General features: G+C 36.4%; 1 protein-coding gene across 6 annotated transcripts in view; it reads left to right on the top strand.

Annotated features, from left to right (window-relative positions):
- The window catches only part of TRDN (triadin), a 400,855-nt gene that overhangs the window by 376,073 nt on the left and 2,534 nt on the right, over window positions 1–22,248 (top strand). For all 6 annotated transcript variants that reach the window (XM_081295982.1, XM_081295978.1, XM_081295980.1 and 3 more), the window contains 2 exons: window positions 17,670–17,711; window positions 19,582–19,617. In XM_081295982.1, coding sequence (XP_081152108.1) covers window positions 17,670–17,711; window positions 19,582–19,617 — 78 coding nt within the window. The remainder of the gene's footprint in view (window positions 1–17,669; window positions 17,712–19,581; window positions 19,618–22,248) is intronic.

Raw genomic sequence — 22,248 nt, 5'->3', positions numbered from 1 at the left:
TCTTACTTCTTCATGGATTTGTTTTAGTCAGCCTTTTCACTGTTGGAACTAACAGATCTGATAAGAACAATTTTAGGGAAGGAAAAGTTTATTTGGGAGCCCAAGTTTTCAGAGGTCTCGGTCCCTAGATAGCAAGCTCCATTCCTGTGGGCTCAACATGAGGCAGAAGAACATCATGGCAAAGAGTGTGGTACAGGGAAGCCACTCACATGATGATCAAGAAGCAGAGAAAGATTACTCTCCCCAGATACAAAATATATATCACAACATCACACCCACAGTGACTGACCTCTTCCAGCCACATCTTACCTATCTACAGGTAATACCCAGTTAATCCTATCAGGAAATCAATTCATGGATTGGGTTAAGCCTCTCAAAACCCAATCATTTCACTTTAACTTTCTTGCATATTCTCACCCATGAGCTTTTGGGGGATGTCTCACCTCCAAACCATAACAGCATTAGACCCCAAATTGTTCTTAATCCTAATTTTCTCACCTCTCATTGTACATTTTCAACTCCCAACTTGACCCTTTGTCTGCACAAGTTTCCAATGGACCTTACTATAGTATCCACCTTTTTTCATTTATTCCTCCAGTTCCTCCAAATCCACAAAGGAAATTTTCCTATTGCCATCTAATTTCCACTTGTTCATCACTTGGGCATATAACTTCAAATTCTACTTAGCTCATCACTGTTCCTTGTCTCTGACCCTAATTCAGTTGTCAAGTCATGTTGGCTTTTGCTACTTGTCTTCTGAATTATTGCAGTCACTAATCAATGGACCCTTTCCCGATTTCTGTCATTCTTCCTTTCCACTTCAAATAACAAAATCAGTTTTCCAAATCTTCAAATCTTAGACCACTTACACACAAAATGTTCAATATTTCTTCCCTGCAAAATTAGATTATATATGAAATTCCTTAGCTCAAGAATCTGGAGCCTCTAAGATCCAAATAAAAACTATATTTATTTTTTTGTATCATTTTCTTGATCTATTGTAGGTTATAACCCAATCTGACATTCCATGTTTCTAATATTCCTGATTTCTAGATTTGTCTTATAAATCTCTCCCCTGAACTATTCTTCCTACCTCTAACTATCCAATTCCTTTTAACCTCTTAAAATTCTTTTCAATGGTATAGCTTCCATAATATTCCTTTGAATTGCATAAGAGGAAGTGACCAAGTACCCTAGAAAACATCTCCCAGATATTTTGCCCATTGTCACATCCCTTGTAGTCAAACTATCTTCTGCCTCTTTGGGTACTTGTCCATTTTCTTTATTTAATTGTAAATTACTTGTAAGTAGCATCCTTTTTTCTTTTTGGTTCCTTCAGGGATTGTAACAAAATGCTTTGCAAATTGAAATGGAATAGTTTAGTTGAAATAATGAGACTCCAAAAGTTAAGGAAAATTTATCTTTGTGTCTTCCTCCAGTGCTTTTTAAAATGTGTTGCTTCAGTGCAATTCTCTTTTGAATCCTCTGTGTCTCGAAATTGTCTTGTAAAATGGTGATTTTCTACGAATTTCCTACATGTATTGTGTCACTTAGGTGAAAACAAATATGTAAAGTACCTGGCATAGTAAAAGAGCTCATCATAGTTCTTATTATGGCTTCTGAAATAGTAACTATTTCTTAAATCAACAAGCTAAAGTAAAATTGTCAATGTAATCTCTTCATAAAAATAGACTGAAATGTTTTAAAATTTGTTTAACATTCTACTTTTGGTGTTATAAATACATAGGTTACACCACAAAATATTTATGGTGAGTTACACCCTTTATGATTAAGAAATAGAGATTCCAACCTCTACCACGCGGCCTGCGCAGTGGTTTCATTAATGAGGTTCTGGCATTCAGTTAGTTAGAAGAGATCAAAATAAAACACACAGACAGTACCTTATTTTAATGCTAGGTCCAAGACGGCTCGGTCTCCCTGTTTCCTTGCCTCCAGCCGCTCAGCAGGGCAGCGAGGATTACTCTGGGCTAGCAGGAGAGAGAGAGAGCGAACACGCCGGGGATCAGCCTTTTATTTGGGGGAAACAAGAGATTCAGGGGAGAATTCCATCCAATGAAGGTTGAGGGGGGGCTGTACTCCAAGGTCAGGGTCAGTGATTGGGTCTCCAGGGTCAGTGGTTACGCACACCCCCACACGGATGGGCTCTCTCATCAGGAAAGGGTCGGGATAACTCCGACACAGCCAGAGTGCCTCAGGCCCTTAACGGGAGTCACCCAATCACGTGTCAGAATGGCTCCCCACATATTCCCCCTTTTTATTCTTAACAATGAGGCGGCGGTTCACTCTCTGGAGTCCCCGGATTCTTGATTGGAGGACTCGCCATCCTATAGTTACAATACAAAAGAGAATTAACAGCAAAGAGAATAATCCAATAATGTACCAAGCGGAGTGTTTAAGAATATTTCTAGGGTTGAATCCATTTAATTCCTTCAATATTTGGTTAGCCAAAGAAGAAGGATCTGAAAAATCAGCTCTATTATTTTGAATGTCTTGGATATGGTGATGAAGTTCCAGAATATCCAAGCTATTATTACTATTTTGTCAAATATCTAATAAATGGTTTTTAACCTTCTCCCAATCCCAGAGAGAAGCATTGTACTTGGCAGCTGTAACACATACATACTTATAATTAGCATGGCATTTAAGCCTTTCCTTAAATTTTAAGGCTGAAAGTTCATTACCAATGTTAATAACAGTCGCCTCTAAGGCGTTTAACTTAGTCTCAATCCTTTCATCAATATTTACTTGATTACGCAGAGCCTTGGAAGTATTTTGAGCTAAATTATTAAGAAATTTTGCATGCTGAATATTCTGAGACAATGTCAGAGATGCAGAGACGGTTGAGGCAATAAATGAGACCAGTGCTAAGACACCAACAATTATGACTCCAATAGCACGTTTAGGTCTTGTTAGCTGGGCATGAATTTGCTGCAGGACTTGTAAACCAGCATCAGCATACCATGGCTCTGAAATATTAGCAGGTAATAAAACAAAAGAGGGCTGATGAAGTATCAGCACTCCTTTTCCTCCATTATACCTAGAAATACAATTGGTTAGGTTGCACTTATTACAAGTAACAAAATATTTATCACCTATCCATCTAACTTTTACATTTCCAATAATTAAAACATAAGGAGATTGGACACAGGCTCTTAGGCCATAGCAAGATCCCTCTTTACAGTTCTTGCCGACAAATTTTGGTAAAGGTTTATCTGTAAAATGTAAATATTTTGAGGCAGCAATTAAACGCCAAATATCTCTTTGAATGCCTCCTTCACTATAAGTCAAAATATTACTAACAAATCCTGCAGGTGTCATAGCAGAATTTCTTCGTAATTGTCTCTTATCAATTTTTGGAGACCAGTCTAAAATATACCCACCAGCTTTAGACACCTTATGTAGTACAGGAAAGGTATTTACACAATCCATCCATTTAGGAAAGGTGCCAATTTCAATTATAGAACTATTTGGACAGTGGGGTACCGGTGGGGGTTTTGCAGAAATGACTGGCTTGTTATGGGAAAGTCCCATCTTAATTACTGATCTAGTATTAGGTTTTAAGTCTCCATAAATAGAATTATTTGTCAGTCTAGGTTTACCAATTGCTGTCTTTTCTTCAAATGATACTTTCAGACAGCCAGCATGTTTATCATGTGACCAACATAAAGGTAATTGGGCACTGTAGCCAGAATAATTAAATCTAGTCACATGATTGGGAGTAATATGAGTATCTGTAAATCCTCCCATCATGAATGAGTCATTAGTAAATACTGGAATAGATTCTCCAGTCCACACAGCTGGGTGTACCAGGGGTGGATCTGGGAAATATGTCCAATAAGTGTCTATTTGATTCCCTTTTACCTGACAGCCCAGTAGGGCAATTATTGTCGCTACCATCAAGACTGGTGTCCTGTTCTTTCCTAGGCGTCAAAGTATTTGGGAAGCCTGGGTTGTCAATTTCTTCACATCTTTCTATGAAATCAGCTTCTCGGCTGGTTCAATCTGGTCTTTCTTCATCCTTTTTCGATATTTCCTCCTTCTGGGTTGTGGCTCCTCTGGGTCGAGCCTCAGTCGCTTGAGCCTGGGTTCTATTTCCTCCATGTCTGATGGCACGTTCAGGCACCCAGATGGGACGGAAAGCACCTTCTGGAAAAACACAAGCATGCCCTCGGCCCCATGATATTACCGGATCTGGGCCCTTCCACTGACCAGTCTGTAAATCTTTCCACAGAACTCTGCCTAAAGGGCCTGTCACCGAGGGAGACATTTGCCTCTTAGCAGCAGTGTGACCTTCTGTGTCACAGTTTAAAAAATTTAAAACAAATAAGGCATGATTAAGGCTATTTTGGGGAGTCATTATCTTATTCCCCCTTTTTAATTTTTGTAATTGAAGTTTAATAGATAAATGAGCTCGTTCTACAATGGCTTGACCTTGGGGGTTATAAGGAATTTCTGTTTTATGATTAATTTGAAACTCTTGGCAAAATTGTTGAAAAGCAGAGCTTACATAAGCTGGAGCATTATCTGTTTTAATCTGTATAGGACACCCTAAAACAGAAAAAGCTGCTAAGCAATGAGAAATTACATGTTGAGTATTTTTTTTAGTACGTGCTGTGGCAAAAATAAATCTAGAATAAGTGTCCACTATGACATGCACATAACATTGCTTACCAAATTGAGGAATATGAGTTACATCTATTTGTCATATTTGATTTGGTTTTAATCCACGGGGATTTACCCCTGATGGCAGAGATGGAGTGTAAATAACACACTTAGGACATTGGCTTACAATCTGACGAGCCTGTTCTCTGGTAATACTGAATTTTTTACGTAAGCTAGAAGCATTTTGATGATGCAAGGAATGGGAAGCTAGGGCACAGTCATATGAAGACATCTGTTGACAAAAAGCTACTAATTTATCAATATTATCATTACCTGCAACCAAAGGTCCAGGGAGGCTAGAATGTGTTCGGATATGTCTAATAAAATATGGGTACTTTTTCATTAGTACTGTCTTTTGTAAATTATGAAATAATTTAAATAACTCCTGTGATGAAGTAAACCCAATAACTGAGGTTTCAATATTTTTGGTAACTCTGACTGTATATAAGCTGTCAGAATAGATATTAATAGGCTCATTTGAAAAATAATCTAAGGTCAAAATCAGGGCTTGAAGTTTTGTCCTTTGAGCTGAAGTATAAGAAGTTTGTATTACCTCTGTGTGAACACGGCTGAAGAAACCTGTCTTACCAGAGCTGGAACCATCTGTGAACACTGATAAAGCTCCCTCTATTGGATGGGAAAGTACAATCTTTGGAAAAATAAGTGATGTTAATGATGTAAATTGTATAATCTTATCACGAGGATAATGGCTATCTATCTGGCCAGGGAAATCTGCAAAAGCTATCTGCCATGAACTAGAAGTTTGAAAAAGCCAATTAGTCTGTTGAACAGAAAATGGAATAATTATGATATCAGGCTCAGATCCAATTAATTGTAAAATCCTAGTTCTACCCTTAATTACTAATTGAGCTGTAGAATCATGAAAAAGTGTTAATGTCTTTTGAGGGGAATGAGATAAGTAAATCCATTCAATAACTCCTAATTTTTGCCATATGGCTCCTGTTGGGGTATGTTTAGTTGGAAATATTAATAAATACAGTATTTCTTTAGGATCTATTCTAGTAAGCTGTGCATTTTTAATTGCAATTTTCACTTTCCTTAAGGCTGCTTTGGCCTCCAAAGTTAGTTGACGTGGAGAGGTTGGAGAAGGATTTCCTTGTAATATCTGAAATAAAGGACTTAACTCAGAAGTAGTTAACTTTAAGGATGGTCTTAGCCAGTTAATATCTCTTAATAGTTTTTGAAAATCATTAAGGGTACGTAACTCTTTAACTCTTATCTGAAGATTTTGAGGACGGATTGTACTCCCTTGAATTATCTGACCTAGATATTGAAAAGGAGATACCTTTTGAATTTTTTGAGGAGCTACACTTAAACCCATAGTTGTAAGTGAGGTCTCTAACTGAGTAAAAATTTCTGAAAGTACTTCTGAATTAGCATGGGCCAATAATATATCATCCATAAAATGAATAATGTATGTATCAGGGAAGCTATTTCTAATGGGATCTATTGTCTGATCAACATATTTTTGACACAGTGTAGGGCTATTACGCATTTCCTGAGGAAGGACTTTCTAGTAGTATCTTTTAACAGGTTCCTTAAAATTAACTGCTGGGACAGTGAAAGCAAATTTTTTACAATCTTCAGGATGTAACCTTATAGAGAAAAAACAGTCTTTTAAATCTATTACCATCAAGCTGTAATCTAAAGGAATGGCTGTGGGGGAGGGAAGTCCTGGCTGTAATGATCCCATAGGCCGAATTATCTGGTTTATTGCTCTTAAATCCTGTAGTAATCTCCAATTTCCTGACTTTTTCTTAATAACAAAAATAGGTGTATTCCAAGGGCTAAGTGTTGGTTCAATATGACCAGCTTGAAGTTGTTCCTCAACTAATCTATGAATTATTTTAAGCTTTTCCCCTGAGATGGGCCACTGAGAAATCTAAATAGGCTCTTCTGTGAGCCACGTAATTTTTTTAGCTGTTTTAAGGATCGGGGAAGTACTCAGTGCCCCTAATAAAAATTTTGTCTTGAAGTATTTACTAATCCTTGTCGTGGAGACTGGCTTGTAAACAGATATTTTTCCTGAAAGTTTTCCCTATCATCTCCAGGAAAATACCTTTGATTAATTTCTTCAACTGACCTTATAGAATTTGGGGTGACTAGTAGCAGTCCCATTTTGGCTAGTATATCTCTTTCCCATAGATTAGCTGGTAAAGACTCTAACACATAAGGCTTAAATATTCCACTGTTCCCATCAGAATCTTCCCAACGGAGATAGTTGGCACTTTGAGCAGGCTGTGAAATTTTTCCTATTTCTTCTAGATTAGTTGAGGCTGTATGTAGAGGCCATGTCCTGGGCCAAAATCGGCTGGACAATATTGAACTATCAGCCCCTGTGTCAATTATTCCTAGGAAATTTTTATTATTAATTCTAAGTTTTAATAAAGGGCGTTCTTGTCGCACTAACTGGGACCAATATACTCTGTCCGGCGGTTTAGAAACTGAATCTGCCGGCAGGTGTCTTTCTGAGACACAAGGCAATAATATTAATTGAGCAAAAATATCCTTTGGGGTGAGTCTTAGGGCATAATTGGATCTTATAGTAACATATAATTGTCCTTTAAATTTTGAATCTATCACACCAGGTATTACTTTAATAGCTCCCTTTAAATTATTACGCCCCAAAATTAAACCTACAGTATTTTCAGGAAGCGGCCCGAAAATCCCAGTAGGGATTTGTGTTGGTCCCGTTTCAGGATCTAATTTAACTGTCTCTGAAGGTCCTAAGAAAACTGTCTGTGATCCATGTCTCTGTTCCGGTAAAAATCGCGGACTGTCCTGGTCGGCGCCGCTAGTGACGTCACACTGTGCGACGTCTCCCCATATTGTTTCTGGGCCCGGGGAGGGGCCGAACGGAAGTTTTTTGTCCCCTCGCTAGGAGGAAATACTTGTGGCGAGAAGGCGGGCTCATCCGCGCCACCCGAATCAACCACGTGGCGCCGAGTCCTGCAATATCTATTATCGCCAGTAGATGGAGCCCTAAACCTAAATTTGTGTTGGCGACATTCGTAGGCGAAATGACCGGGTTTTCCGCAAACGTAACACTTGCTGCGGGACTTCTGAACTGAATTTTGTGGCCCCAAAGTTTCCTTTAATACTGTTGCTAAGGCTACCGTTTGCAACTGAGTGGAATCTAAGTTAGAACACAAGCGAATATACTCAGAAATTGTTCCTTTCTTACGATGGGGGCGGAGAACATCTTGGCAAATTTTGTTTGCGTTCTCAAAAGCCAATTGTCTAACAATAAATTCGCTGGTTCCTGGGTCTCCGATGGACCTGTTCGCAGCCTGATATAGTCGGGCTACGAAATCTGAATAAGTCTCACTGGCACCTTGTCTGATTTTGGTAAGAACTAAATTGGACTGGTCCTTGGGGACAATTTGCCTCCAGGCACGTTTTGCACAATCAGTTATTTGATTGTACACTACAAAATCATAATTTAACTGTCTTTCTAAATCAGCAAAATCTTCAGTCCCTAAAAACATCGTTACTGGCGTTTCTATGCCCTGTCTTCTGTTTCTTTCTGCCTGTTCATTACAAAAATCAGTCCAGTAAGTTTTCCAAAGTAAGTAATCTCCCCCGCTCAGACAAGATCTGGCTAAAAAAACCCAGTCACTAGGAGGAAGGGGTTGTGAGCAGATATTTTCTATCAGACTCTGAACAAAAGGCGAATTTGGGCCGTACGTTTCACATGCATTTTTTAATTTCTTGATAGTTTTAAATGGAATTACAGCATGAATTCTAACTCTCTGATTTTGCTCATCAGTTTGTTCAAAAACTGGAAAGAGGTGAAAACCAGTAGTATCCTCCCCCATTTCTTGAGCCTTCTTAATACCTTGCTGAACTGGGGTAAGAAAAGTCATCTTTAATTCAGCACACCTGTTAAATTTGGTTCTTCTAGTAGGTATCGGCTGAATTTTAAAGGCTTGGGCAGGTGGTGCTAAATGCAATCTATTAAAATTTCTCTCTAAGTCCTGAGTTTCTATGTCTAATTCTTCTTCCTCAGACTGCGAGCTGCTATCAGACTCTGTATTATCGCCATTTGGAATTTGGGTTTCTAACTCACGTGGCTGAGAAGAAACCTGAGCCCCGCTAGGAGTTTCCTTTGTATTTTCCTCTCCAGGAAGATTGGTTACCACTTCTGGAGGGCTCTCCAAGATTAGAGATGCTTCTTCTTTATCATGCTGTTCTGTATAATCTGTTTGCGGGCTAGCTTGCATATTTCTAACCTTTGTTTTAGCTCTTAGCGTTTTTGTTTTAAAACGGCTCAAAGGAAAGGAAATTAACTTAGCCTCAGGCTGATTTTCCATTTGAATAGACCTAATGGCTCTTTGAATACCTCTCAGAAGCTCTTCTGGTGGCCACGGACTCTGGTCCATGTATTCAAAGAGACAAATTTCTAGGGCCGTCCAAGTTTTCTGTATATTCTCTATGCCTCCAGGTATTTCAGTAGAAAGACAAACTCTCTGTAACTTTCTTCCTAATTTCTCCCAAGTAAGTAAATTTGGAGACTCTTGGTCACAAAACCAAGGACAATATTCACCTACAATCTTTAAGAATTGCAATAACTGAGTTTTCTTTATCTGTTTTCCTTTCTGATTAATTATACTGTCTAAAATAGTTAGATACATTTCCTTATCCGAAGAAGTAGAATTTCCCATTTTAAGTAAATTAATGTCTCTTTCCTTCAATATTTTCCGGTACTTTTGTGACTCAAATGTCACTTTTTTCTTTCTCTTTATTCTTTATTCCTTACTTTCCTTTATTTTTTCTTTATTTCTTTATTTCTATTTCCTTATCTTCCTTTCTCTTTATTTCTTTCCCTTAATCTTTTTAGCGCGCGCTCCCACTCAATCTAACTAATTCAGAATGCCCCACGTTGGGCGCCAATTCTACCACGCGGCCTGCGCAGTGGTTTCATTAATGAGGTTCTGGCATTCAGTTAGTTAGAAGAGATCAAAATAAAACACACAGACAGTACCTTATTTTAATGCTAGGTCCAAGACGGCTCGGTCTCCCTGTTTCCTTGCCTCCAGCCGCTCAGCAGGGCAGCGAGGATTACTCTGGGCTAGCAGGAGAGAGAGAGAGCGAACACGCCGGGGATCAGCCTTTTATTTGGGGGAAACAAGAGATTCAGGGGAGAATTCCATCCAATGAAGGTTGAGGGGGGGCTGTACTCCAAGGTCAGGGTCAGTGATTGGGTCTCCAGGGTCAGTGGTTACGCACACCCCCACACGGATGGGCTCTCTCATCAGGAAAGGGTCGGGATAACTCCGACACAGCCAGAGTGCCTCAGGCCCTTAACGGGAGTCACCCAATCACGTGTCAGAATGGCTCCCCACACCAACCATCTGTGAGGAGCACTGTGAATATGTTTGTGTGAAGGACAATTTGATAAATACTTATCTAGAAAATAAAAATGGAGCCATGATTGCCTGTTAAGAATGATAAATTTGTAATATCTAGTGTAACTTTTGCAAATTCATATATCAAGCTCACATAATTAAAAATAATGTAAATGGACACCATATCTATCATTAGTACTTACACTAGACTAAATGGTTTCTCATTCTTGGAATTACTCATTCATATTGTCATTTGAGTATACGTCCCCCTCAATACACACACACACACACACAGAGTGTAAACAGTCCCATTTTATTTTTACTCTGTAAAGCATCTCATGATCCTCATAGAGCCAAGACTACCCTTGACTTTGTGGGGATAAAAATATAACCTAAACCTTCCCAAAGACTCTACCTGCTTTAAAGATTAAACACTTGACTTCAGATGAAGCTTGGAAATAAGTACAAACTTTTAGGCAGAGGATAGAGAGAATTACTGGCTGTTTCAGCTTATTACACTTCACCACAGAATAACATTTTTCTTAAGTATTGAAACAGACACATATTCATTAAGGCAGATTGTGGAACTGGAGAAAGGAGAAATTCTCTCAGTTAATGAAAAGAAACAAGCAAAATCCAGGCCTCTCTATCATGATTAATTTATTTCACTAACTAATAGTTATTTAAACACTCTGTATCTGAAGCTCCAATTTGGAGTAAAAAAGAGCTGTTCAAATTCCTGTACTTGACAGTAGTGTAATTAATGCATTAAAATGGTAGCCACACAGAGAAGACATCCCATCTGTTTGTGACTCTTATTGTGGAGCATCTGCTTTAAATGCTAGATTCACTGATATCTGTGGTTCCTTTGGGATTAAGTTTGTGTGTGAAGAATGGAGTCTATAAATTTTCTTCATTGTTTGGAAAACGATTATCTAAATTACTTCTAGTGGTTAGGCAAAAAAACAAAAACAAAAACAAAACAGACATACTTACCTCTTCATTTTCATCATTTTCAAATATGACTAAGTAACTTCTCATGCACACTTAAGGACAACAGAATGTTAGAAGTGAGAGGGACCCACTTAGCATCCTCTGTTATTCATAAAGGGTGGCAGAACCTCTCCTTCTTTATGTCTCTCTACATGAATGCATGGCTCATGTGTACCTTGACTTTGTTAGAGCCTGCCAGAAGATATGTGTAAGCAATATAATGCACAAATTCTGGAATCAGAGACAAACTGCACAATCTTGAGAACTCACTATAATGTCTGAATTTGAATTCCAATTGCTATACTTGACAGTTCTAGAGCCATAGGTACCCTCTTTGGCCTTCAATGGTCTCTCCTGTGAAATGACAATAGTAATAATCTTCCTCAAAGATTTTCTAAGGAGGTAAAATGTGTCAGTTTTCATAAAATGCTTAGAAGAGTGGCGGGAGTACTATTTTAGAAATAAATATAAATCCTTGTTCAGGTATCGCCCACATCCTGCATAGGCGCTGGATTCAAGGTTACTCCACATGAATTGGGTGAGCAAGAAAAGACCACACAAACAATGAAATACCTTTTATGGGGGTCAGGGACAACTCTGTGATCTCAGATGTCAGCTCCCACACTGGAAGGCAAGAAGAGTAAGGGAGACAAGAGACAAGAGAGTGAATGCACCCCGAATAGCTGAATTTATTAGGGGAAAAACATTCAATAGAATATTCCACCCAAATAAGGCAAGGGATTGTGTTACAAGAAACAGGGGGCTGTAGCCCAGTCCCACTGGGTGATGCCCAATCCCAGAGATGCACTTCCTAGCTGGGGGAAGGAAAGACCCACTTGCTTCCCACTAAGTGAGATGCCAGTTCAACATCTTCATTACTCAAGGCTGAGGAGTCATGCTCAGCTCAAGCTCTGGGTGGCCGCAACATTCAGGGGGCCATGCTCTATGTGGATTTCAGTTCGTGTTCTAGCTCTGCCTCTTGTTAGTTCTGGGACCTTGGGCAACTCAGCCCCTCTGTGCTCCATTTGTACAAGAGATTCAGTACAAAGCTCTTGCCTCATGAGGTTGTTATCAGGAGTGTATGACTAACACATGAAGAAATATCTAGTAGGACTCAACAACCAGTGTTAAGAAGTATTCACTTGTGTTGCCACCATTAGGATTGAAGATCTCATAACCCACCCAGTTTGCCTGTTAACACGTACCATTTATAAACTTTTCCACACATCCTGCATTCCTCTTTAAAATTTTTAAAATTAATTAATTTATTTTAATCAGGTATATATGGCAGCAGAATGCATTTTGATTCATTGTACATAATTGCAGCACAACTTTACATTTCTATGGTCATACACTATGTACAACCATATATGCAGTCATATATGTACCTAGGGTAATGATGTCCATCTCATTCCACCATTTTTTTCTGCCCCCATGCACCCTCCCTACCCTCCCTTTTCTTTGCCCAATCAAAGTTCCTCCATTTTTCCTATGCTCCCTAGCCCCCCTGCTCATTATGGATCAGCATCCACTTATCAGAGAGAACATTCGGCCTTTGTTATTTTTGGGATTGGCTTACTTCTCTTACCATGATATTCTCCACCTCCATCCATTTACCTGAAAATGCCATAATTTTATTCTCTTTAAATGCTGAATAATATTTCATTGTGTATACATACAAATTTATTTATTCATTCATCTTTTGTGGGGCATCTAGGTTGCTTCCACAGTTTATTATTGTGAATTGAGCTGCTGAACATTGATGTGGCTGCATTACTATAGTGTGTGAATTTTAAGTCCTTTGGTATAGACTGAGGAGTGGGATAGCTGGCTCAAATGGTGGTTCCATTCCAAGTTTTCTAAGGAATCTCCATACTGATTTTCAGATTGGTTGCACCAATTTGCAGTCCCACCAGCAATGTATGAGTGTGCATTTTTCACCACGTCCTTGCCAACATTTATTGTTGGCTGTATTCTTGATAACCACCATTCTGACTGGCGTGAAATGCAAACTTAGTTTTGATTTTCATTTCTCCAATTACTAGATTGTTCAACATTTTTTCATATATTTTTTGATTGACTACATATCTTCTTCTGAAAAATGTTCAGCTCCTTAGCCCATTTATTGATTGGGTTGTTTGTTCTTGTAGTGTTAAGTTTTATGAATTCTTTTTATATGCTGGAGATTAGTGCTCTATCTGGCATGTGTGTGGCAAAAAATTTTTTCCCAAAATGTAGGGTTTTTGTTTACCTCATTGATTATTTCCTTTGCTGAGAAGAAGCTTTTTAATTTGAGTCCATTCTATTTATTAATATTATGTAAAAATGTGGATGTGTAAACGATGTGATTCTGCAACTTGTATTTGGGGTAAAAATGGGAGTTCATAACCCACTTGAATCAAATGTATGAATGATGATATGTCATGAGCTTTGTAATGTTTTGAACAACCAATAAAAAAAAGATATTCACAGTAACATTATCATACCTTACAAAATAAAACCCAATTATTCTTTAATGTCATCTAAAAATTTTTTTTAAAGAGAGATATGTTTTTCAAATTTTTGAGTGGATGTTTTTGCATATTAATGCCAAAACATGGTACAAAATCAGTCTTCATCATTTTCATTTCTTTTTCTGATAAATACTATTTTAATTTAAATTGGTATCTCAAAAAAATCCCCCAAGTTTTTTAGGGTTATAAAATATACAGTGGGGAAGCTTTGTGGCTCATATGACTACTTATTATTACAGTGCTTTGTTTAGTACTTTAATTACTATAAATTTCTGAAATAAAATGAATACATAACACCTTGTGAAATAATTTTAATTGCTATTTTAAAATCTTGGTTCTATCCAGAATTATATTTTTATGTCATGTTTCACTAAGTACTGGTAATTATGTAAAGATATGATGAATGTGTATATAAGAAAAGGGAATTTAGATTCAGTGGGGACACCACCTAAAAAATAAACTTAATTCTGAATTTCCAATTCTTTAAAAAAAAAATCTTGATTTTGTTTCTTGTGCTTTAGGAGTCTTGTTAAGGAAGTCGGGGCCTAATCTGACATGATGAAAATTTGGTCTATGTTTGCATTGCTGGCCCAGCACATATGGCCATAGAAAACTGAGCTTTTTGTAATCCTCAGGAGACCTATACTTCCTTGGGGTTGCCTTGTGACTGGGGATATATTACTATCTTCCTCAACTCAAACAGCATATTCTAATATCTCTCACTTAGCCGATGTTTCATACTCACTTGCATTTAATAATTTTATTCTTCTTGGAAAGCTTAATTTATATTCATTGCCTTTGGTGATACCTACTTGCAGAAATACTGTTTCTATGTTGACTATAAAAACAGTTTAAGCTTCCCCCCCGCCCCCGAATCCATTCTCTAATGTTCTAGTCTCATTTAAAAAAAATACATCTAAAATATTTTTTGTCTCCTGAACAACCTTCACTGGCTAAGAAATTCCACAGAGACTACTCAGCCTGGCGTATAAGACCTTTCTCATTATAATCTTTACACCCTTTCCAGAACACATCCCATGCTTCCTGAATATCTTCAGTCCTTTGCTATCTCTAGTCACTCCATATTGTTGTCTTCTCTTTAAACTCATCACCTCCTTTGTCAGAGTATTTTAAAGTGCATTTCAAATTTGAATTTATTCAGACCATCTTCTTGACTGTCCCTCACCAAAAACACATTGCTCTTTAATTCCATGGGCATATCTTGATACTTCTTGGTGTTATGCTTGTACCTCCTCAGAGCCAAATACTTGTTTTATCATAACCACTCCTCAATCAATGTGCAACATGTAAATGTAATTGGACTGTAAGTGCTTTATTCAGTTTTTTCAATTTTGAGTAGTGACCATTGAAGTGACTTCTAGTTGAGTAAATTTTTTGCTGCTGCTTTGTTGCTTACACAGGGGCTACATCTGCAAAGCAATTAGCCCAGGCTTGCAATTTAGCTTTTTGTGCTTCTTAACTTCTTTCCAACTATCCTGCAGAATTCACACATGACTCAGTTCTTCCCCTAAAGCCAGCTGACTCCTTGTCAGAATACAGAATTCTAAGGACCCAGATTTTTATTTTATTCATATTTATTTCTCTAAGGAGAGCAAGTGAATCCAGAGAATAACTGTATTGGTTTTAGGTGTGTTATAATCTACAAAAATAAAATGTATGCTCCTGTGGATAAGCTTTACTTTTGTATAGATCTTCCATAGAAATAAGCAGATTTTTACTAAGTGAAATTAAGATTATTTTTAATATAGGTATTCATATATTATTTTAAATATAGATACTATATTATTTTGAAACATCACATAACCATTATAGCTGTTGGCTGAACAGGGTAAGGCCATAGTTTTTTCATCTAGTATTTAATTGAATTAAGTCTGTATTTAAACATTCTTTAAATTGATCAAATCAAAATGGCTGAACAGGGTAAGGCCATAGTTTTATCATCTAGTATTTAATTGAATTAAGTCTGTATTTAAACATTCTTTAAATTGATCAAATCAAAACTTTAGTAGTCTATTGCAAAAAAAAATTTTAGCCATTTTGTTATTTTTCATAATCACATTTCTTTCCATAAAAGTCATATTTCCTTCCTATTAGAGAAAATTTGCATAATGACCTATTTTATCTTTTTTCTGCTTATTAGTGAACAGCTGGTATGCCGAACCTAAATTAATAATACAAAGCTAACACACTTTCACATAATTATAAGTACCAAAATTTGTGATGAATATTAAAAGATTACTCAATTATAGTGTGTTAGAATTATCTCTGTCTTAAGATTGCTTCCACATTATTCCAATGGGTGTCTGTCTATAAGTTCAATGCAGAAAAGTCCAAGTGATTTTCATAATAAAACTTGAGCCATCATTTATGTATTTGAGCTTTCATTCAAATTTGATTCCTTTTTTTCTTCATTTTTCTATAGGTATAATTGCAAGCAAAAAAATACATATCTTTAAGGTGTACAATGTGGATGTTTTGATGTGCATATGTCTTATGACATGATTATGAAAATCAAAGTCATAAACTTATCTATCAGTACATGTAGTTATTATTTGTGTGTGTCTTAGAATATTTCAAGTATAAAAATACAGATGTATGTTTGAACATATACCCATAAAAGTGATTGCTGGATTATATGGTAGCTATATTTTTATTTTTTTCAGAAATCCTCATGCTGCTTCGCATAATGACTCCAGCAATTTATATTCCCATCACAAAGGAGCTCACTTTTGTCCAAATCCCTGCCAACACTTGTTATTATTTGCCTTTTGATAATTATGTTCCTTCAGGGATAATATAATATCATGATTTTGATTTCATTTTTATAATAGAGATATTGAATACATTTTTTGCACCTGTTTACCCATTTTTCTGTCATTGCTGAAAATTTTTAATTATTTTTATCTATTAATGTATGTGGTTTCCTTATATATTTTGGATTTAGTCTCAAATGGGATGCATAGTTAAGCAGATACTTTTTTCGCATTCCATAGGTTGCCTTTCTAGTTTGTTGATTGATCCTTTTGGTGTTCCTTTTCTGGAGGGTGGGAGGAAAGTGAGGATTGAACTCGGGGGCACTTTACCCCTGAACCACATCCTCAGAACTATTTATTTATTTATTTTTTGTTTGTTTGTTTGTTTGTTTATTTATTTGAGACAGGGTCTTGTTAAGTTACTCAGGGCCTTGGTAAATTGCTGAGGCTGGCATTGAACTTGTGATTCTCCTGCCTCAGCCTCCTTAGCCATTGGGATTATTGATGTGCAACACTGTGCCCAGTGCTGTTCAGAAGCTTCGTAGTTTGACATAATCCCACACTTGTTTATATTTGCCTTTGTTGCATGCACTGCTCTTGTTATCTCCATAAAATCATTTCTAAGGTCACCTTTAAGGATCTTTCTCCAGGTTTTCTCCTAGGATTTTTATGCTATTGAAACTTCAATTCTAGTATTTAATTTCTTTCAAGTTGATGTTTGTGTATGTTATTAGATAATGGTTCAATCTCATTCTTTTGATGTGATTTCCAGTTTTTCTGACACCATTTATTGAAGAAACCCTACTTTCCCTATTGTGCATTCTTGGAATGGTTGCTGAAGATTAGTTGAACAAAGCCTGTGCATGCGTTCATTTAAGGGCTTTGTAAAATTGTCAAAAGAGTTAATATGCCCTAATCTATCTGCTAATAAATCATGAAATGATGTGGGTGGTTATGTTTTTTTCTTTTGATCTATACTGTGTATATGAATCCATTTGCTTCAAGTTTCCTAAATTTCAGATGAAGTTATGGTTTGTAAAAGGACTTTTAAAAGTCAGAGGAGGAGACACAGGTTCACGATGGCTTGGAGGGGAGGTGTTGTGAAGACCCTTCCCCTGACTGACTTTTGCCAACCTGTGACCATGGTGGGGCACAGCAGCACTTTCCTCCATCCTAACTCCAAGCTGGAGAAGCGCTTTCCTCTTAGAAAGCTCACCTGATGCCGAGTTTATAGATTAGGAGATCTTGTGAATCTTTAAAACCTTTAAATACAATATTTCCTCTTAGGGAAAACTAAAAAAATTAACTAATTCATGTGTCCTTGCCCTACATTGTAGGAGAAGATTTTGAAGATGTACCGGCTCCAAAGACAGTTAAAGGTGAGTTTGTTATGGTTAGTTCATTTGCACAATTTCTCTCAAGGCTGAGATGTTTTGTCTGTATTGTTTTATTTAAATATTCTTGATCTAGTTCTCAGCTTTTCTAGGCAACATTTACATGGTAGAAAAATGTTTAATAAAAATATTTTAAATATTATTTAGGAAATATGTCTTTTTGCAAATCGAAGGAACTTCTTTACAACTAAGTATCAGATGTATTTATTGACTAATCTAGGAGAGCATTCCTTCACAGTTTTCCTTTCATAAAGGAGTACAAAATGACTATTTCATCAAGGATGACTTTTTACTAAGAAAATTTGAGATGTCATCTCTACTATAGTACTATTATAAAGGATGGAAGGGAAGGAGGAGAGAAAAATAAAGATGAAGAAGGAAAGGAAAGGATAGGAAAGGAAGGCAGGATTCAAACCCTCTAAACCAGAGGACAGGCACACTGAAAAACTGGCCATTTCCAGACGAAAAGTCTTAATCAGATCTTTCTAGAACAAAATGTCTCCATCTGAGAAGTGAGGGTTTGAGCAAACTTGTTGAGTTTTTATTGTTTTCTGAAGGTTTCCTCACTTGCTAGTTTGGACTTGACATAAAATGAGTACTTTCTATTTTACTTCCAACATTTTCTGTGGACAATGAGAGTTTGCTTTAGTGCTCTTCTGCCCATCGAATTATAAGTGCTGTAGCAATGCCCAGACTTAACTATGTGGAAAGTTCTGTGTTGAGAAATGCACAAGGAAATAAATTGGTACCTAAGTGTTAAGAAATGAAAGCTGAGATTTTTCACTTGTTTTAAGACACTTTTCTGAGGAATTCATGAACTCTTGTTGATGGAAATGTAAATTAACACAGCACTGCCCTATATTATGGAGATTGCTTTAAAAACTAATAATAGAACTACCATATGTTCTAACAATCCAACTGCTTGAATATATACAAAGGGCATTAAATCATTATACCAAAATATTACTTGCACTCCCTTATCTATTGCTGCACTATTAATAATAGCTGAGGTAGGGAATAAACCTAGATGCCAATTAGCAGATGAATTAATAAAGAAAATATGGTTCGTAAACACAATGGAATATTTCTTAACCATGAAGAGGAGTGAAATCCTGTCATTTGTAGCAATGTGAATTGAATTGGAAGTTATGATGTTAAGTGATATTAACTAGACACAGGAAAACCAAGTGTTCTCACTCATTGATAGAAACTAAATATTCACTCTTACACAAGAACAGAGTGGAATTGTAGTCACTAGAGACTGGGACGTATAGGAGTGTAGGAGAGGGGATATAAGAAGTTATATAAGGGGACTGAGCACCTTTAGCAAAGAAGAATTAGTTTTGATTTTCTATAACACAGTAGGGTAAATAGTTACAATAATGTAGGATATATTTCAAAATGACTAAAAGAATAAGAAATTCCCAACAAATAAAAATGATTAACATTTTAAAAGATGGAAGTTTTTAGAGCCAGATCCCACCCTTATCATATTATAAGTCTGAGCATCAAAGACCTCTTCACAAGAAACAAATTATTGTCATCCAGTCCTCATCCCTAAATGTCCTACATATTGGGGCCAATTTTCTATTTGAGAAATTGACCTAGCCTGCTGCTTCCTCTTCCATTGGTTGTCCTCCCAACTCTGGCTCTTGCCCATTAAATGTTACAAGGAAAGTCTGAATATAACCTGAATAAAATCCTAGAGTGTACTATAAAGAGGAAAAGTAGCTCCTGTTTCTTTCATATTGTGCTCTTGTGTAGACATTCTCAGGATATTTATTCTCATAAATATTCTCATAAACAATATCTGTAAATGTATTAATATTTACTTTCACATTTTTGTATCTTCTAGAAACTGAAGACGTGTCTTCCCCAAAGAAGCAAAAAAGTGAGTTTATAATTAGGTTTCAATGATAAAGTCATTCTACGTGAAAGATGCTATGTATAAATTTAAGTTTTAGACCCTTTCAAAGTGAACAGTATTAGAATAAAAAGATTTTTAGTACAAATATGAAGGATAACATTAAAGTAGGTCATTTATATTTCAAAGTGAAGTTTGTCATTTTTTTGTGTGTGTCAGACAAGAGGCACATAGTTGGGAGAATTACGAATAATGATCAAAGTGGCATTTATAGCCAGCCATTCTACACTGTTCTGATCCTGAGTACTCTGGCTGAATTCTGCTAAATGTGTGTTACTGTCTGCTGTATAATAGATCAGTTGAAGTGATATGCTGAACTTTTTTATATCAAGTAGAAGAAATGTAGAAATAGGTTTTAACAATTCAATTGCTGGGAAATTCACTTCTAAGACTCAAGGTTCTTATTGATTTTTTTTAAGATATATGGCAGGATCTTAACATTCAGTTTTTGGGATTCTTGATTTTAGAATTCCATCAACATTCATATGCAGTTGCAAAATTCAGTGTTCAGTTCCTGGGATTCTTATTATCCCAGTACCTCCAAATTAGACATTTTTGTTCTGAAAGTAAAGTGGTGTAAGTTTTGAATCTACATATGTATTAAATAAAATCACCACCGGCAGACTAGATGAAGCAATTTTAGAAACGGATATAACTGAAGTTTGATTCACATAATGCTTTAAAAGTAAAGAAATAGACATTATCTGAGAAAATGATGTCATTGAGTTCTTTATTGCCTCTTATATGTATTTCTGGAGGAAATTACTAAGATATGTTTTATAACAGTAAATGCTTCTTACTCTGCATTAATAGTTTATTCACCAAAAAACTATTGAGTGTCTAGTATATTCCAAATATTGCTTTAATTGCTGAGACTACTGCAACAGATAAGAAAGATATCAATTATAAAACTTCATATAATTAAGTTGTAAGAAATATAGAAAAATAGTCTTATGATAGTTTTGGGTATTATTAAAATTCCATAAGAAAAGGAATTATATCTCAATCTGCATGTTTCCAATGTATACAGCAAACACTTTTCCAATTGATAACTAATGATAAGTTACAGCTATGTAACATAGACACTTGAAATCTCTTATTTCATTAATGAATATTAAAACATAATTCAACAGGAGTAGGGGGATTATGTCAATGCCAATTTTCTGGTTGGGATATCATAATACAGTTTTGCAATATACTGCCTTTTGTAGAAACTAGGCAAGCAAATAGTATTTCTCGGTATTATATTTTGCTTATGCATCTAATATTTTCCCAAAATAAAAATTTTAATTAAAAATTAAAAAATATTTTTAGTAAATAGCTATCAAATATTCTAAGCTCACTTGGGGAACTTATTACATAAAAAATAATACTTCCTATTTTCTTCTCACTATGAAGTTTTTCTATATAGCTTGGCATTCATGAGCCTTTTATATAAGCTCTAAATTTGCAACCATAATGATATTTTCATTATTAGCTTTTTCCATGTCCATTAAGTAAACAGGTCAGGACAGTGCCTACATTTATCTGAAGTGGATAAATGTCTCCATCCCTCTCTGGCCTGTCCAACCCCCCAAATCTCATAACCTCCACACCTGGGGAAGATGAGAGATGTGTTACTTCCTCTGTTTGAGGCTAGAATAAAACAGAAAATAATCCTAGATCAGATGTTGTGGACAGAAGAAAAACTAAACATAATTTTTCTCCAAACTAATTTCATTCCTGAAAACCAAGTGACTGAGGTCACTGCTTCACTGATGGAGTCAGAATAATCCTTTCTGCTTCTCTCAGCTTCCTTCTACCCATGCTTGGCTTTTCTGGTTTCATAAGCCTAAGTCTCATATAGATTTGTCTACCTCTCCTAAGTCTCACATGATCTCTAACTTTGTTTTTTTCTTTTACTGGCCCTCTGTAAAAAGTCTGCAAAAAAGTGATTGTTTAGAAGAATGCAAAAGGATAGGATACAAAACAGTGGAGCAAGCATCAGTAGGTGCTCAGGATAGTAGGGAGAGAATTAGCTCTCCATCTTTTAACAAAGCTGTTCCTGGGAATTGAGGCTGAGTGCAGAGCTCACACTGAATCCACTGTACTATTCACCCCTGCTTGTCTTTAATTTTCCTGTGTTGCTTTCTCCTCATAGCTGTTACCTGGGAGCATTTCCTAAAAGAATAATAAGCTGCCTCAGGAGAGCTCCTTTTAAAATGAAAACTAATGAAAAATTTCAGGACCACTCTCTCTGTGACATAATACACACATGCGCACACCACACACACACACACACACACACACACACACACACACACACGTTATTTAGAATATTGATAAGATCATGTTTTGAAACCTGTTCCTAGGTAACAGTCCCTAGATGGCTATGCACATCAATATACACCAAGTATTTTGATGTTCTTGTGCAAGCCATTTATATTGTGAGTTCCTACGGTCTTACCAGGAAGGATTTTTAAGTATCTCACCTATGCTGATGCATTTAATTTCCACTTTTATATATGGTTTTTGTTGTCTTGATTTTATGAATGAAGTATCCAAGACAGAGAGGTTCCATTAGAGGTTTACTTGCCAGTAGCTGTGTGGGTGATCCAA

The sequence above is a fragment of the Spermophilus citellus genome, assembly GCF_964194105.1.
Source record: "Spermophilus citellus genome assembly, chromosome: 5".
NCBI classification, from domain to species: domain Eukaryota; kingdom Metazoa; phylum Chordata; class Mammalia; order Rodentia; family Sciuridae; genus Spermophilus; species Spermophilus citellus.
The sequence above is the reverse complement of the archived record's forward strand: the minus strand, read 5'-3'. Positions and strand labels throughout refer to the sequence as shown.